General features: G+C 41.5%; 3 protein-coding genes across 9 annotated transcripts in view; 1 reads left to right on the forward strand and 2 right to left on the reverse strand.

Moving 5' to 3' along the window:
* Nucleotides 1-66: 66 nt before the first annotated feature.
* Nucleotides 67-7,681, reverse strand: wdr20a (WD repeat domain 20a). The gene is made up of 5 exons (XM_029460663.1): nt 7,522-7,681; nt 7,032-7,394; nt 4,647-4,829; nt 2,681-4,033; nt 67-1,592 (listed from the first exon to the last, which is right to left on the reverse strand). Exons 2-5 carry the CDS (start codon nt 7,293-7,295, stop codon nt 1,539-1,541), a joined length of 1,854 nt encoding a protein of 617 aa, XP_029316523.1. The 5' UTR covers nt 7,296-7,394; nt 7,522-7,681; the 3' UTR covers nt 67-1,538.
* Nucleotides 6,523-9,944, forward strand: LOC115027376 (uncharacterized). 7 transcript variants are annotated; one of them, XM_029460667.1, is made up of 6 exons: nt 6,523-6,585; nt 7,313-7,397; nt 8,184-8,239; nt 8,367-8,441; nt 8,851-8,943; nt 9,037-9,944. In XM_029460667.1, exons 1-6 carry the CDS (start codon nt 6,538-6,540, stop codon nt 9,685-9,687), a joined length of 1,008 nt encoding a protein of 335 aa, XP_029316527.1. In that variant the 5' UTR covers nt 6,523-6,537; the 3' UTR covers nt 9,688-9,944. The 7 variants fall into 7 exon arrangements, with proteins under 7 accessions (XP_029316527.1, XP_029316528.1, XP_029316530.1 ...); XM_029460668.1 differs by having other exon boundaries at nt 8,370-8,441; XM_029460670.1 differs by lacking the exons at nt 6,523-6,585; nt 7,313-7,397 and adding an exon at nt 7,552-7,862 and having other exon boundaries at nt 8,370-8,441.
* Nucleotides 9,945-10,848: 904 nt separating this feature from the next.
* The window catches only part of dync1h1 (dynein, cytoplasmic 1, heavy chain 1), a 31,288-nt gene continuing 25,033 nt past the window's right edge, over nt 10,849-17,103 (reverse strand). The window contains 15 exon segments of the mRNA XM_029461415.1: nt 10,849-11,273; nt 11,389-11,513; nt 11,915-12,083; nt 12,209-12,351; nt 12,809-12,962; nt 13,224-13,432; nt 14,644-14,747; nt 14,846-15,063; nt 15,167-15,337; nt 15,452-15,565; nt 15,678-15,801; nt 15,886-15,946; nt 16,051-16,162; nt 16,254-16,414; nt 16,914-16,989. Of these exon segments, the coding sequence (XP_029317275.1) occupies nt 11,145-11,273; nt 11,389-11,513; nt 11,915-12,083; nt 12,209-12,351; nt 12,809-12,962; nt 13,224-13,432; nt 14,644-14,747; nt 14,846-15,063; nt 15,167-15,337; nt 15,452-15,565; nt 15,678-15,801; nt 15,886-15,946; nt 16,051-16,162; nt 16,254-16,414; nt 16,914-16,989 (2,070 nt within the window). The 3' untranslated portion in view covers nt 10,849-11,144.

Raw genomic sequence — 17,103 nt, forward strand, 5'->3', positions numbered from 1 at the left:
TTAAACTACATAACAAATACTTAAATCTCTTACGTAATGATTGTACAACCTCCTGACACAAAAATGTTAACGGAACATCTTTTTTTAATGAATAATAAAGTGGGAAATGTAAAATGTTATCCACTTCAAAAATACACATTTGCTTAACTAAATTTCTGTCTAGTGTAAGAGGTCACTGAACTCTTTATCATACAAAAATAATGTACATGAATATTGCAGTAATGTGAAAGACTCTTTGGTTCAAATTTGTTTTCTTGAATCTTTTTGCTAAATGCTGAAAGGAGCTTCGTCTTTTCTTCGCAGTATTTGTGACGGTCATAAATGGAGCTCATATTAAGTCTTTTGAGCAATCCTCGTCTTCCTGAGCTTCAAAGACTTCCACACATAATTTTTTTCACAATGTAAGCAATTTCCACACCACAGGCATTACAGCTTTGTTATGTAAATACAGTACATGTGGGTGAAGAACAAAAAGGAACAGAAAACGGTGTATTCAAGATTATTTTAATATTATTAATATGTATACTTTAGGCTTTAGAAATATAACTATCAATGACAAAACTTCCACTGGAGTAATGGTAGTTTGCTTAGGCCCCCATCAAATCAATTAATTACAATATACACATTATGATACAGAGCAGATTTGAATCTGAAATAATATTAAAATAAATGCTCAATAGATAAAGGTTTTAATAGTTAGCATTTTTATTCACCTATTGTTATTAGCCATCTCTGAGTTCTGAGCACACCCAAAAATGTAAAGCCATATTTTTCTAATAAACTAATTTAAGTGCAAACAATTTTTTTCTTTAAAAAGACTATGATTGCAGCATCCAACTTTATAGATTCAGATTTCAAGACCGAGGATGTTAAAGCCAAGTGCAACAAGGCAGTCCTCAACCCTCTTTTTTTTTGTTCCATTAGAGTAGTTATAAAAACAAACAACAAATCAGTGCAAAGTCCTTGACGGGGAGATTCTAATCAAGAACAGACAGAAGGGGTGGGTCAATGTGGATGGATGCAAAATGTTCAGATGCTCCTGCACTCTATTGTAAAAGGATAGTTCATCTAAAACTCATATTTTGTCAGTAACCATCAGATGAGACTGAGTTAGACCACAAGGTTAAAAAAAAGGGGTACACGCATTAAGAACATTAAATGAACTATCCCTTTAATTTCAAATCACAATTGTTTGGTTTGCATCTAATAAAGCCACGTTTTATTTCCAGAGGGGACAACAGTCTGATGAGATCTGACATGAAAGTAAGATTTATAAAATAAAATCTAAAATGTGTTAAAACTCCAGCCAACAATAGTACATTAGCGCAATAGTCCACAATTGCACCACACCTGTTCTTGCTTCATTCCTCCACTAGGTCAAGTGAGTGATAAACAAAAACAACAGAAAAGCCATTAACAAAATCGAGGGGGGGGGGGGGGGGGGTGTAAAAGAAAAAGGAAAACTTGCAATGCTTGCAGGGTGAAGAGCAGCATCAGACTCTGGGTTGCAGGGTTCTTTAGCAGCAGAAATATTGTGGCTATACTACTGTTCCACTGGGAGAGCTGGCTTGGTTTTGGGATGACAATAAACCCTGGAAAAAGGAAAACAAGGAGATTTGCATTGGGAAAGTTCACATACTGTAGCAAAAATCAAGCAACAAATAGCTCAATAAAAATTTGCCTCTAGCCTCTTCTTTCCATGTCCCGGTCCCCTGCTTGTAATTGAAAGCCTGTGCACAGCAGGCCGAGTGGATGATGAGTACACAGTGTAAAACTAATGATGTTTTTGAAAGGTTTGCTCAAATCAAGGCACTTCTAATGTACATGACCAGATAATTAACTTTTTTTTTTTAACCTCTTGATCTGTCCTTCAAGGGAATTTGTCATTTTTTTTTACAGTGCAAATTTACCAAACATTACTCTTTTTTTTGCATTTTATTAATCGAATATATACCCTCAACATACTGCTTCCATTTCTTTCTGGATCAAATTTGATCCATTTTCTCACCATTTTTACTTATGAGGCATTTTTGCCTAAATCACCTGTTAATTTAGTAACAATCTCACAGGACTAACTAGCCGTGTGTTCCAGATCCAGACTATCATCTTCTTCGTTCTGACAAAGTCTCTCTAAACGCTGACAAGAGGGAAGTATACCATGGTGTATACACATATTAAGCTGCAAGCATGTGAGGAACTGCAGATATTCTTTAGGCAAATACAGGTCCATTTGCATAAAAGCTGAAATGTGAGTGTATGCAGATGACTTCTTGGCTATGCTGCTATGCATTGTGGGATGATTATGATGAACCAATGAACACACTTCATATGGATTAACGTCTTATTTCCCCTCACAGGTCTACACAGGAAATCCCAGCTATCAGAATGTATTTTATAACCAGACTAATATTTCCATAGCATTGGTTGTATTCAGAACCTAAAAGGCTTTTCATTGGAAAGCAGATTAAAAAAAAGTCTGATATGTTACTTGCCAACCTGCAGAGAGTGACAATCTGACTATAAAAGCTAATAATTATATTTCCAAATGTCCATACTTTTATGTTATGCTTCCAATATGTATTGATTTTTACTTTCAGCCCACCAAATGCTTTAAAAGGACAGCTTATGATTGAAAGACACTTCCATTTACCCCACATTTCCTACATTAAAAAGAACTTACCACTTTGCCTGGCCTCCCCCATGTGCAAATAAATCCTTCCTGACAAGCAGTCACTAAACAGTCCTCTAAAAATATGAGTACAGTCAGTCTCTCGTGTGCTATCTTTTTACAGATGAGGGGCTCAAGGAGGGGCACATCCTCCATGCGCGGGCACAGCAGAGTGCCCAGAGTCTTAGCAGGGTCTGTTTTGGTTTTTGTCAGCAGGTTGAGCTTGTCGCTGCTCTTGCTGCTGATGTGGCCCATGCTGTGGTTGCGTTTGTGGTCCTTCTCGTGGTGGCGTTCCTTCCGATCATGGAGTGACAGCGTGGCAAATTTACTCACACCTGTAGCAATGGCACTGTCCATAATACCACTGCCGATGCCGCCGCCACCACCACCACTGCCAGCCTTGTTGGTATTGTTGGCCGTTGTTGTGGTGGTGCCGGCTGAATGGGGTAGGCTGTTGGAGCGTGGTAATGTAGTAGAGAGGGAGTTGGTGCCAGGAGTATTGGCATCACTGTTGTTTCCATTCGTAGAATTACTCGAGGTGTTAGTGATTATTGTAGCACCCGCAGGGGGGCTGGTAGCATTCATCACGTTAGTGTGTGTCCGTGTCCGTGAGAGTGGAAGATGGGGGAAAAGGATGTCCTCAGTGAGGTCCCATAGGCACAGCTGAGTGTCCTGGCCCACTGAGCCAAACCGGTATGTAACACTAACAGGCCGGCTGTCCGTGGAGTTGCGCTTGGAGAGTCGAGACTGCGTACTGTTGGCACGGTCTCGTCCAAAGTGGATCATCTGATCCTGGAAGTCCTCATCGCTGCCACTGAACTCCATTGGGTCGCTCTCTTCCACGCTGGTGGTGTAATGGTCAAACGCTACCACACTAACCCACGACTTGTGCCCATGACCTCGGGCGATGACTCTGCAGTCCAAAAACGACCACACAGTCACTAAATCGTCCTCTCCACCTGCAACTATGTACTTTCCATCAGGGCTCCAACACACACACAACAAGCCACCAAAGTAGCTCTTCATGGTGCCATGAAGCTCGACCGCGTCGAAGTTGAAGACTCGTAGGAAGCCGTCTTGACTAACACAGGCTAGGAACTTCCCATCTGGAGAGAAGGCAAACTCATTCAGAGCCCCCTCACCCACTGTCCATTTAAGGAGAGGATTCCGTGTGGATTTACTCTTACAAGTGTGTACAGAGTAGTTCTCTCCCTGTTTAAGCACCTGGTAGTGTGGTGCCGTGGTGCCACAAGTATGCTCCACGTTGTACAGGTACACATTCCCACTGGCATGAGAGACCAGAAACAGGCTCTCAGACCCTGGCACCCATTTCACGCACGTTACTCGGGACTTGTCTATTAGTCTCTGACAGGAGAGATGGAAGGTTGAGGTTTCAGAGGCAGACGGGGGAGGAGAGAGGAGAGGGAAAAGATAATGTCAGCACAGTATCATCAATAAATCCAACATGTTGAAGTCTAACAATTTGACATTGAATGTTAAAGTCATAGGCCACTTGGTAATTGGCACTTAAGATAGTGGGCAGGGAATACAATGAGTAACAAAGCCCAAGAAAAGCTATGAGAAATTATTTGAACACATTAAACATTTTGTCATTCAGATGCTTTAAATCCTATTCAGAAGAAGGTGAAAGAGAACTGCATGTAGTCTTTTTTAAATAAATGACATTACAGTTACAGTTTAAGAGCAATATTCAAACAGTATTTTAGATCTTATATGAGCGATACTTTTTATACAGCCCAATCTGTTGTGAGTTATAGACTAAGTCATGGTTTTTGTGGGTGGCATAGGTTAATTAATCTCTGTAGGATTGGATGAGATGCAACAAAAATACTCTTTCACCTGCAATGGCAGAAACATATATGCAGATGGAGATCTGACCACAAAGCTTAACATTACTCGATTTAGGGCAAAATTGTACACACAACTCTTAGAAATTCTATGTCCATCAGATACCTACCTCCTCATTGAAGAGCTTGCTTGTCTCCTTTTTGATGGGGTCAATGAGCTGTACCTGTCCTGCCGAGAAACCCACCAGCAAGGACACACTCTCTGCTGTGGCCGTGAGGTGGTTGAAGTCATGACAGGTGGGCTGCGTTCCCTTGTAAATGCGCTTGTCTATGGGCTTGCTCAAGTCAGCAGCCTGGAGAGAGAAAGCATGAATGTGCATGAAGTGAGTGCAGTAACTTTTTAATATCTAAAACCACTCTATGCAGTTTGTTGCATGACAAAGGTTATTGTTGGTCATGTTAATAAACCATTGGAGCAAAGTGTGGAGTTATATTGTTTCTGCCTACGATCCATCTCAAAAACAGCAAAACGGAACATAGAGGAGCCGAAGGGACAGTGTTAATTAATTCCACTGATTAGGAAGAACACATATAAGTTGGACAAAGCCTTCTTAAATCAAGTGTCTCGCAACCAAAGTGTACAAGAAGTGACATCAGAACTAAAACAAAAGTTCTGTACCACCTTTTGCAACACATCAATTAGGCGACAGTCACAGAGCAAAACGGTGAATGACTGAAGTATAGAGTTGTGTCTGTTGTCTGTAGATGGATAGATGTTAGCAATCACACTATAGGATGTACAGTTTGTTTTGGATGTTAAGCAAACATCATTGTACTGCAATGAACAAGACACCTTGGGTGTATACTGCAGATAACCAGTATAACAACAGTTTCATTTGTTAATGACTTCCAGTTTACACTACTGGATGAATGGAACATTCTTGGAAGATGATGACTCAGTGATTCCTCTACTTCTGTTAGATGTGATATTGAATGTTACTGTCTCGCCTCATAGGGGCAAAATGTTAAACCAAGTCTTAAAAGTAGTCCAAATCAAGAGTCCAGTCAAAGACACAGCTCGTATGCCTCACAACAGCATGCATAATATTAGATAGGATAGTTTTGATGATTGACATCTGCAAAAAGGGTACATAAATGTCAACAGTGGTGAAGGATACTTTGAAGTAAGGATGTTACAGATATACTTTACAGGAAGTACACAGGTCGTCATGAGCTGCTAGACTGGTTAACTGTTGGTTGTAAAACCCGTCATTACTATTTTTGCTTTAAAAGTGTACACTATGCATCTGCTCGAGCTAAACATATCGAAGGAATAAAAATCATTTCGGCTGAACCGTATGAGTGGGACAAATAATCAATGCGATGATATATTGGGAACATTCTCTTGCGATATGTTATTGATACACTGAAACCAAATATCAGTCATATGACTTTGTGTCAGTGGTGACTTGCCATTTTCACACGTCACACGTAAATTAACATGATCGACAGGACTATAATTACTCAGTTTTGACTTTTACTACAAATTTCTGTACAAAACATTTTGGGATTTTTATAACTTCTGGTAGTTCAGCCTTCAGCCAGTCTAATGTCTTTTCACAGTGGAGTTAAAAGGCCATGACACATTGCTTCAAATTAGAAGTCAGCTGAAACCACTTAATGTAGGGTTAGTGACAAAATACATGACTGCTTTAAGATCATAATTATTAAATATTATTAATATTATATACTCCTATTGGGGTAATGCTGGATAGTGAGTTGTCATGTAATTTCCACTCGTTCTCCAACTTATATTTAACAAGAAAATCATTACATATTTGTCAGGACCCAGCATCCCCATGAGTTATTCAATAATTAAATTACTTATTTATTAGAGACTTAACATCCTCGCAGAATATCAACAGATTGTGCAGTTTACCAAACTATACGCTCCACCATAAATGTTACAACTACGTTAACTAGCTAAAGTTAGCATTCCCTTACAAGCAGAGCAAGTCAGCTTAGTTAGATGCTTTAAGGCTGGTTTAGATTGCCAGACAAATGACTGTCCAAACACTGAATCGACATCATTGTGAGTTGTCGACACAGGTCAGTCAAAAGGCGTCGACAAACGGTGTTATGGGTGTCAACGTACGAACTGTCAACTGTCACCACAAACTATAACCGTTAGAGCAGCAATGGCAACCCCGACAACTTAAATCAAATCAAAAAGTCAACTTTACAGGAGTGAAAGTTATCTAAACTCACGAATCCAACCATCCCGCAACAACTAAAAACAAAGTGACGGACTGGGGACGAAATTGAGCCCATGGCCTCGGAGTAGCTGCTGCTAACGTTAGCTAGGTTGCTTTGGCTAGCTTCATCGTATCTGCAAGCTAACTAGCTGCCAGCTAATTTCAAAGTCAAGCACCTGTCAGAGTTATTTAATACAGCCGATACAAGCGCGAATTTCAGCAAAAGCTATGACCGCAGTTGTGCTTTTTAACATGCAGTATCACGGATATCCGTTGACAATAGCCGCGTTAGCACGCTACCTTTCTAACGCCTTTGTAGATGTAGAAGTAGAGCTCACGGCCCACATTGAAACAGATCCTGTCGCCGTTGCCCGACTGGTCGTTGACGTTTACGAAGGAGACCTTGACGGGGTTGGAGCCCTGCGAGTTGAAAGGCACCCTGTTAGGACGGCTGTATTCGGAGAGAGTGAGGAGTTTGTAGACGCCTTCCCGAGTTGTGAACTGAGTTTTAATTTCGTTCATCTCCTTCCCTCCTCCCTCCGCCGCCATCTTTGAAATTAACATTCATCTCTTTCCCCCAGGCCGGATCTTACGCACGGAGGGGAGCGGGCCATGTAGCGAGGATTCCGACTCTCCCGTTGCCCCCAACGGTTCACCGGGGAACTGGTAAAGGAGGATATTTAATTAGTTGTCACAGCTTTGAACTTTTCTATAAAAAAAAAAGAGATTGCAGCATTATTCTAATAAATATATATATTACAAATAGTACATAGTACACAAAAAAGATTACTTTTACGTTTGTGGTAAATTGCTCAACCAAACCGAAACTTCCGTTTACATAAAAGTGATTTACTTCGCTCTGTGCGGATTAACAAACTCTTTAAATGTGTTTTACAAAATATACATATGAAAAAACAGCCTGACAGGGTGGTCAGGTTGAATACAAAGGTTGCAAAGTTAAGGACTTTTATTTTGGAGGAAAAAAAGTCACCGGACGTATTATTTTGTTAAAATCTTGTAATTAGCAAATTAAGTGGCGTTTTGAGCTCGTGTCAATGCTGTTTATCGTGTGTAGACCTGCCTGTGACCACACTTGGCTGCATCATATCAAAGCCACCTGGAACTCTGCAGGTTAATTAATCTACCATTTTACCTGATTACACAAGAAAGACATCTTTTAAGTATTTTAATTTATCGTGGTCTAAAAAAGATTTATGCGCCAAATGTCATGGCATATAGAAGAAGACGACAACTCTCACTTCCAGGTATCAATATTTAGCATTTTAATAATTTTTTTGCAGAATTAAAAACTCCTCATACTAACGTTACACTTTGTAATATGGTTTGCATGCCATCGGTATTCATTTCATTTACTGTTGGTGCCATTTGAATGTGCTTAAATGCATTATTGCACCACAAATGTGTATATATATTTTTTTTCTCTCCAATTAGATCACAGGGATAGACCTGTGCCCAACAACATGGACCAACTTGCTTTCAAATACATGGTGAGATCAGTCAGCCACAATACAACACCAGATTGAGGGTGCTCTGGCACCTTTTTTTAAGTTGGAAAATTCTAAATTACTTGCATTTAACTGTTTTCTTGCTTTGACAAAAAATGTTTTCTGTCAGGAGATGTGTAAAGTGGAGTCCAGCAGCGATTCGGACTCTGAGATCAGTCCAAGATGGTCGGACACCAGCACTATGGTATCTCTTTACTTCTGAATGTGAACATTAGACACACAATAAGCACCCATGGATAAGTCACAATGTAAATTTAACTATAGTATGCATATTTTAAATGGCTTAAAAAGAAATGACGCCCAGTCCCACATTCTGGATATTTTCCACTGTATATCTCCATGATTTTTTTTTTTAATGAGTTCAAATGAAACCCTTAAATGTAATCTACATGCGCATTATTTTGGCACTGTACATTGCAGACATACACACGCTCTTAGGTCCACAGTCTTGTCTTTTGTGATCTCAGTAATATCATTTGGGAATGATACACTGGAATGGGCTCCAGAAAGCATTGAAAAAGCAGGCTTTTTAATAAATAAATAAAAATTACAGTCTTATCAATGCAAAAATCTCTGTATTTCTTGTTGAGCAGGGATGTGTGAGCAGTACACCAGTGAGTGTGACTTTTCGGCGGACATTGCCGTTAACGCACAAGCCGGCAGGAAGGTATGGCTGTTATTCTTTGGTAAGCATTCTCCTTTATCTAATCCATCCATGTCTGCTGCAAAAGCATCCTGTTGTTCTATGCGTTTATGAATGAATGTGTGTGTGATTGTAGTTTTTGGACCCGTACGATGGGAGCTCTGAGGATTCTGACGAGTCGAACATCGATGTGGGTGTCTCCAGCAGGCGAATGAAGCAGCAGGGAAAAGGTGGAGGAGGCTTTTGCCGGTTCCCGGGCAGGGGCAGGGGCAGGGGCAGGAGTAGGAGGTTCATCCTTCATCACCCTGCTTCTGTTTCCCTGAGGGAAGTGGAGAAAAATGGGACGAGAGATGCTGTAACAGACAACGATGTCCAGATGAAATGTGGGAGTGACCCTGAGATGTGTGTCTGTGACATTCTGCCCTCCCACAGTGACAGGGAAGGTGGTAAAGATCTCACAGAGCAAATGACCAATGATTCAACAATGCACACCCAAACCATGGATATAGCTTTGCATTGTCAATTTGATGATTCAGGCTTGCAAGCTACTAGGTCCACCACACCTCACACAGCTGGACCTGTAACCCCAGTGGAAGCGAGTTTGACCCAGATGCTAGATCGCTCCTCTGAGAGATCCCCCTGCCCCTCTAACCTCAGCTCACTTTACAAGAGAAAGCTCGGCTTCCCTGGAGCAGATGTGGTGGAGCTGGGGCAAAGAAAGAGGCAGTGTATCGTCAACATGGAGGACAAACAAGAAGAAAGGGACTCTGCATCTGAACCATGTTAGAGACATATAGCCATGGACTGACGCACTGAAGTACCGCAATCATATTCAATGCCTTAAACTGTTTAAGGTACAATGAAAGACTATAGTTACTTGCCAATGCACTTTGTTTACACATGTATAGATAAAACAATGTAGAGACCTGAAGGTTTATATTTCTTCCTCCAGTTATTTGAGTGTCTCACAGATGTCACATAATGTGCTGATTGTCTTCAAGCAATTGTAATTTTTGTTGGGAGAATTACCGTAGTAACCTCGATCTCCATAATACACTTAGTAGAACCTGTTCACTGACAAGAAATGTATTTTCCCAGACTAATTAAAGAAGAAACTTCTTTGCAAAAGTAAATTAAACATTGGGGGTTTTTCTTTGTCCACATAAGCTAATAAGTATCTACTGCTGTGCAGTTAAAGCACTTCCTGGTTTAATGATACAGATGACTTTCAGCAACTAATAACTCCACCGAATCTTAGCCACGGGCGCCACATCGAAATCTAATTGTTAAAATGACGAGCTGATCAAATCTTACTTTTTAAAAGGGTATCTCGATGAGAAAAAAAACTGATTTCAAGCATCGTTTTAGCCATTCCTGTATAGTTTTGTTTGTCTCGCTGGGAAATAAATCTTCAGTTCTCTTGCAGACCACAGTACTGTAGGTTTACTCATTTACACATTTTGTAAACGTGTCACAAGTGTTAAACTTTTTCATATTTATTATGTACTTTTCTTGCAAACACAAGTTTATCCCTCCAACCAGCAGGTGGCAGTAATGCACAATGTAACATTTGCACAGCTCCTACTCAGGTTAGTGAAGCTTTCTGTATCTTTGCTGATATTCATGTATATTTTATTGCACAACTGGCAAGAAGTGAAGTTGCACACAAACTTAATGTCCATTACCACGTCATTATCTGGGATCTGGTCAATAACAAGAAACTAATTTTCTCTGCAGTCATAGGAAAGTGATACTTTGTGTGCCATCAACTACTCCAGTTTGCTGAACCGAATTTATAAAAGACAAGAGAGATTCAGCTCAAAGAATAGTCTAAATGACAAGGTCTTCTATTCTAACCCCAATAAATGATCAGACATTTAATTTAAATTAGGATAATCTGTTTCCCGTTCGTATCCAGTTCCATGAAGGACCACGCTGAAGTCATTGATGCGGTTGATTTAGAAACAGGCTTTATTCCATCTAAAAACAGTTTCTTTCATAAAAACATCTTTAACTTCCAATTTTCCTTTTCCACATTTCATCTCCTCATTTACCATCTGACAACTTCCTCTTGACCTTCTAATACACTTTCAATTCACATGTCAATTACTGCTTCACAAATGTTCTCAACTCAGTTTTATATTGCAATGCAACAGGCTACAAACTACTTTTTAAATGGTGGTTAATAAGCAATACAATGTAAGGGATTATGTGTGGTTTAATAATCAAGACTCTGGTAATCATCTAATCGGTGCACAGGACAGCAACTCCACGCTCGTAGAAGCTATGTGGATCTTCCTTGGTGGCGATGTCGAAGTCAACGGTGAAGATAAGGTCAGACCTCGTGAAGTTCAGGTACACGGGAAGAGTCACCTGCAATGAGAAGGAAAAAAAAATTAGATGAGACAGCCAAAGCCATTGCATCATTATATATTTTTCTAAATCGTCCAACTATGGATCATCTGATAGTTTTGTATTGTGTCAATACCATGTGTCTCTTCTCAGCGCTGCAGTGCTTGATCCAGCGGAGCTGAGTGAGAGGCAGCTCAGTGGAGATGGTGTTGGACAGAGACAGCTTGTTGTTGGCACAAATAGCTCCCTGCAGTTTCAGACCTGAGAGAAACAGTGAGCATGTTCCACATTAGAACCACAGTTTACAAATGTCCAATATATATTAGAACACAAACTTTCTTTTGGTGACATTTGCAAGAGTTGCGTTAGTATTTGCCACACTCATGACTAGGGCTCTATACAGGGCTCGGTATCGGTACTTTTAAGTTATTGACCAGTACCAAGTAGTATCCAAACCTTTCCAGTCAAACAATACCTGAATTCAATTATTTTTGTGCTTCCATTGACATGATGGTTAATGAATGAAGTAGAAAAAAGATGGTATCAAATGAAGTATTCTATTGCTATCGGTATCACTTTAAAAAAAAAAGGTACTGGTACGCAATTCTTTTTAACGACTTAGCCCTAGTGCTATAGAATGAGTTGGACCCTGCTTGTCTGACCTTTGATGCCGAAGCTGCAGGCATCCAGTGCGGCACCCTGGGCGGTGGTGACATTGACCTCCAGGCACAGCTCTTCCAGAGACCAGCTGTTCGCCTGGGCCACATACTGGCGTGTAGCGGTAATGTAAGCCTCTGGCACAAACAGGCTGCCGAGGCACACGTGGATGTTCTGGAGAGCCAAGAGGAGAAAAAGCAAAAACAACAGCACTGTGAGTGGCTCTGTCAATGTTTAAGGAATCCATCATACTATGTAGGTACAGGTTGTTTGTACACAAACGGATAACCAAACAGTACCTTCAGTTCCTTTGCACCCCCACTTGCAGCACCCTGGGAGATCTGCTGCAGCTGTTTGATTCGCTCACTGAAGTCTGCCACCCACTGGATCACAGTCATGGCGGCTGGAACTGTGTAGCGACACCAGCCAGGAGGGAGGATGCCTGGGAAGAAACAAGAAACAGGTATATATCAGTTATTCCCTCAAAGTATAATCTGTTCAAGGACATCATAGAGCTTCAACGATTAATGGACTTGTTTTGCTCATCGATTAAAAGTAATTCTTCATGCAAACATGGCAGAAAATGCAGTTTTCAGCCTCTCAAATATGGAGATGTCCTGCTTTTCTCTGTTTTATATCATATCAAAGTAAATATCTTAGGTCTTGGACTGACAAAAACAAGACATTTAAAGACATCAGCTTGGACTTTGAGAAACTGGGACGGAGATTTCTCTCTGTTTTAGACCAAACAATTCAAATAGAGAAAATAATCTAATGAAAATAATTGTAAATTGCAGCCCTAGTTCAGGGATGTTTTTAATATTTATTTATCCTACTTCAAACAAGTAAGTTTAAAATTCAAAATACATAGACAAATGAAAAAAAAGGTAAGATTTTACCTTTAACAAGGTCACTGATGAGTGTGCGCAGGTCGTTGGTCTGCTTCTTCTTGCCCTCGCACACTTGCGCCACATCGGTCAGATCCTGACGGACCTCCTGCAGCATCTTGCCCCCCATCTTCACCTCACGCTCGAAGAACCGGAACAGTGGGTCCTGGTGTTTGTGTGTTTGGACAAAGAGGACATTAAATTACATACAGAAGGACGCAGCAGAAAAGCAAAGTATATATTCAGCCGCTGAAATTCAAACCTATGCTTATATTTTCTTTCATTTCAACTCGTTACCTCTTGAAGAGCACAAACATAACAGTAAAGGCCAAAGATGTGGCACAGCTTCTTGTTCAGAACACAATATTACTGGTCTGTCTCCTGAAGTCTGCTGGCCAACCACCTTTCCTCTCGTTTCTGCCATTACCTTGATGTTCTCCACTGTGCGTTTGAGTGGATTGACTGCTTGGGGCACGAGCTGAAGCCAGTTGCAGGCAGTGGTGTGGAGGATCCTCATCCAGGCCGGCTGGGCATCAGATGTGGACGAAGTGCGCTCCTTTATCTCCGTCTCGTAGGCAAGGTCATCCTCATCCTCCAACGTCTGCATTTTCAGCATCTTACCCATCATGTCAATGCCTGCGCAGCCGGGCGGAGGGAGCGAGTGAGCGGGGAGGGAGGTGGCAGACAAGGCCATGGAGGGAGGTAGGGGGAAAAGAAATTAATAGTGGAACAAAGACACAAACAGCTTTCCTTGAGGTTGTGTTAATAAAAAGGTTGTTTTTTATCAACAAGGGAGTTGTGGCAGAAAGAAACAAATAGGACGAAAGACACTCGAGGCTTCAGGCATTATTAAAATGTAACATTTAACAGTTCCCAAGTGAACAAACTGCATTCTTGACCGACTCGACCTGTAAAATAATTGAACATAACCAATGTAGGGTAACAGGTTGGAGAGAGACACTGAGGGAGTGAAGTGGGGATGAAGAAGAGGGGGGAGTTGGGGGTGGATACTTTGGCAGCAAGGATTGTGAAGATTTGGAGAGGGTGGGGTAATCAATCTGACAAAGCAGGGAGGGAGGGTGTGATGGAGGGAATGGGAAGGTGTGTGGTTGTTTTGAAACCTAATCTGATGGTGGGGTGGGGATACAACTTCAGCAAAGCGACATGATGGCTGTGAAATACAGCTGCTGGAGGATGAGGACACACACACACCCTTCTTTTGGGCAGAGCACCTTTTAAAGTATGATGGCTGCGACTACACGGCTAAACTGTAAGACTACGATACACACGACTCAGGGTTCCCACACTCCTTCTTAAACATCAAATTTAAGGACTTTCCTCAAAAAAATATATCAAAAGAACCTGAATTTCTATTCTTCCACAAAAGATATCAATTCAAGCACTTTTAATGACCCATGTCTATTTATGTCTATTTAAAAAAAAGCTCTTTCTCCATTCAAATTTGCAAACTTTAAGATTTGACCGTGGGAACCATGAGACACTGAAACTAGGAGCTACTTGTGATGCCATAGAAGACTAACTGTTGAAGTGAATCCACGAGAAGATGAGACACAAGTAAGGAGCACCCGTAACATATTATTTTCCTCCACCACACACGCAGTTTTCTGCCTAAAGCAGACGTGAAAGTATTAAATCTTGACCGCTCGTTGCACTGAGACACCCTGTCAAAATAAAAGTAAAGACACTAGAATAGAGAGAGAGAGAGAGATGGTTAATGAAAACATGGAGTCTGAACAGATGCTTTGAGGATGAAGAGTCAGGGTGTGATGTGGTCCAGTTACAGAACACCAAAGTACAGATGACGAAGATGACCGGCTGTGGCGTACCCTGAGTGGTGAGCAAGACCGTCTCAGCATTGCTAGGCAACCCGAGCCAAGCTGGAGTCTGAGTGTCTGGAAGCATCTCTACCCAGTGCATGAACTCCTCACGCCTGTAACAAATCAAAAACATAAATACTTTTTTAACTGGTCCCCAGGAAAACATCTTTTAAATATCAATACACTCGTTTTAATAAAAGCCTCCACTGACCGAATGCCGTCGGGCATCTTGATGTCCTTGTGCCCGTCAACCTTGAGAGCCAGTTTAAACTCGCTGTCGAAGCTGCGCTTGGTGAAGATGCGATCCAGGAAGGTGATGAGCAGGCGCTGGTCAAACTCATTGTCAATGCGGCCGCCATAGATGGACTGAGCCATCAGGGTTTTCAGAGCCGCCCAGGGGATCTTGTCTGGTGCAATATTTTGACGACCCTGTGTGCGAGTGTACAGATGGAAAGTGTGAATTCTAGGCTGATACCGTAAATGTAAAAACATTTAAAAATCACTGTATACGATTTCTGAAATGATCTCCAACCTTTGCAGTGTCGTCCAGCCAAGTGTCAACGGTGTCGCAGGCAGAGCGGAGGTCAGACTCTCCAAACTCATATTTCTTGGACCAGCCCAGTGGTGCATAGCGAAGACGCTCCTGAATGACTGCATGGAACCAAGCCAGCAGGAAGTAGAGACGAGCACGCTCGTTGGGAGCCTGTACAAACACGGGGGGGGAAAGTCATTAAGATAGCAAATATAGAAGACGTGTGCAGACGGCATTGACGGTGATGATAAAGCTTTTGGTGCTGGTAAATACAGATTAAGTCACCTTGCACATGCGAGCCACAGGGATGCTGCTAAAGGTTCTGAGCATGTTGGCCTTGACACCAGGAGGAGGCTCAAACACAAAGATACGACCGGCACGAAGCAGATTCACAGGAACCTGGCGGGAAAACACAAAACTGAGACTTAGAGGAGTGAAAGGGAAAAGGAACTCTGGGGCAAGAAGTGAAAGTTCATTCATCATTAAATGTTTTTATGAGTGATGTGATTACCTTGGGGTTGATCTCCATAGTCAGGAAAAGCCTGAAGCTGGCATGAGGCTGCATGGAGTGGAGCTTCTTCTCCAGCTGCATCAGCCATCCGGGGGCCAAGTGGACGTTCTCCAACATCACCCACCTGCAGGAAGAAAACAGTCAGGATACCAGTACAACGAAACAAAGTGTGCATGCTTAGACAATACACAGAGCAAACATCACCCACCTGCCAGACTTGACAGCAGTGTTGATGTCTCTGTCTGCCTTATTGAAGCCCTCAGCCGAACCTGTGGATAGTTTAGGAACACAAACATTTATTAATATCCTCATTGAATATTTGACTTGAGGATCTTATTGATGAGTCAAGACTATGATCTTATTCCTTCCTTACCAATAGAGATGGAGGTGATTTGTTTGTTCTCCTCAGCAGCCAGATCTCTGACCAGACCGCTGGCATCATAACCTGGTACAGAACACATCAACACTGGAGTGCTGGGCTTCACCTACAGACACAAGAGAAGGAAAGTCAGCGACGGATTCAACAACACTGACAATGTCAAACGCCTCTGGAGAGAAAAAGATTGAAGTCACTACCTCGCTATCCACGATATTAGCCAGGTCAAGAGGCTGCTCGATGATGTTCATGAAGGTCTCTCCCAGCACCTTTGTGACGAAAATGTGCGACATAGCCAGCAGACGGTCGGGACGGAAGGCCTGAATCAGCAACAGCTGGTGCACTGCCTGGCCGATGGAAGCTGAACAGGGAATATTAGAGCATGTCATGTATACATTCAATCAAAATGTTAATCAATATCTGCTTAGCCTTAAAGGAATATTACACCCCTAAAATCATCGTTGTACTCGACTCGTATGATCTTGAATTCTTACAGAAAACTTCTTACATGCCTCCAAAGAATCCAAAAACTGAGAAAAACTCTTGATGAATTGAAGTAAATGGAGGCTGCGTTTAACAGCAGAACTTTATCAAAACATCCATTTATATACTCGTGCGGAATAATCTAAGTTTCATTTATTCAGTCAGATGCTCACTATTACTATCACTCGTCCATGCGAGCAGTGTATCTGCAAGTGTTTACATTTACTTCAATTCATCAAGAATTTGCTCCCTTTTTGGATTCCTGGTACCACGAGAAGAGCAGTGTTCTTCAAGGATCAAAAGGTAACTCGGGGTGAGTAATGGATGTACAAATGATTATGAATCATTTGCAAAATATTAAAAGTCTATATACTTACTGGACTGCTTCTCCTCGGACCACAGATAAGGAACAGCCAGATCTGGAGTGTTGCTCTCAATCCACATGAAGAATTGCTTAAGTAACAAAAGAAAGCAATTATGCTCACAAGATAGTTTGTATTGAAAATAAAGTACTTTATTAAAAGGTATGCTTATAAAAACACATCTGTTCATATGCAGCTTATGTTT

This window comes from Cottoperca gobio, chromosome 22, assembly GCF_900634415.1.
Source record: "Cottoperca gobio chromosome 22, fCotGob3.1, whole genome shotgun sequence".
In the NCBI taxonomy this organism is placed as follows: domain Eukaryota; kingdom Metazoa; phylum Chordata; class Actinopteri; order Perciformes; family Bovichtidae; genus Cottoperca; species Cottoperca gobio.

Coding starts and splice junctions, on each gene's coding strand:
- LOC115027376 (XM_029460667.1), top strand. CDS start 6,538: ATGACTGTCCAAACACTGAATCGACATCATTGTGAGTTGTCGACACAG. Junction 8,442..8,850: donor GGTCGGACACCAGCACTATG/GTATCTCTTTAC, acceptor CTTGTTGAGCAG/GGATGTGTGAGCAGTACACC. Junction 8,944..9,036: donor GGTATGGCTGTTATTCTTTG/GTAAGCATTCTC, acceptor GTGTGATTGTAG/TTTTTGGACCCGTACGATGG.
- wdr20a (XM_029460663.1), bottom strand. CDS start 7,295: ATGTTAATTTCAAAGATGGCGGCGGAGGGAGGAGGGAAGGAGATGAAC. Junction 4,830..7,031: donor TCTACAAAGGCGTTAGAAAG/GTAGCGTGCTAA, acceptor TTCTCTCTCCAG/GCTGCTGACTTGAGCAAGCC. Junction 1,593..2,680: donor GGGGGAGGCCAGGCAAAGTG/GTAAGTTCTTTT, acceptor TCCTTTTTCCAG/GGTTTATTGTCATCCCAAAA.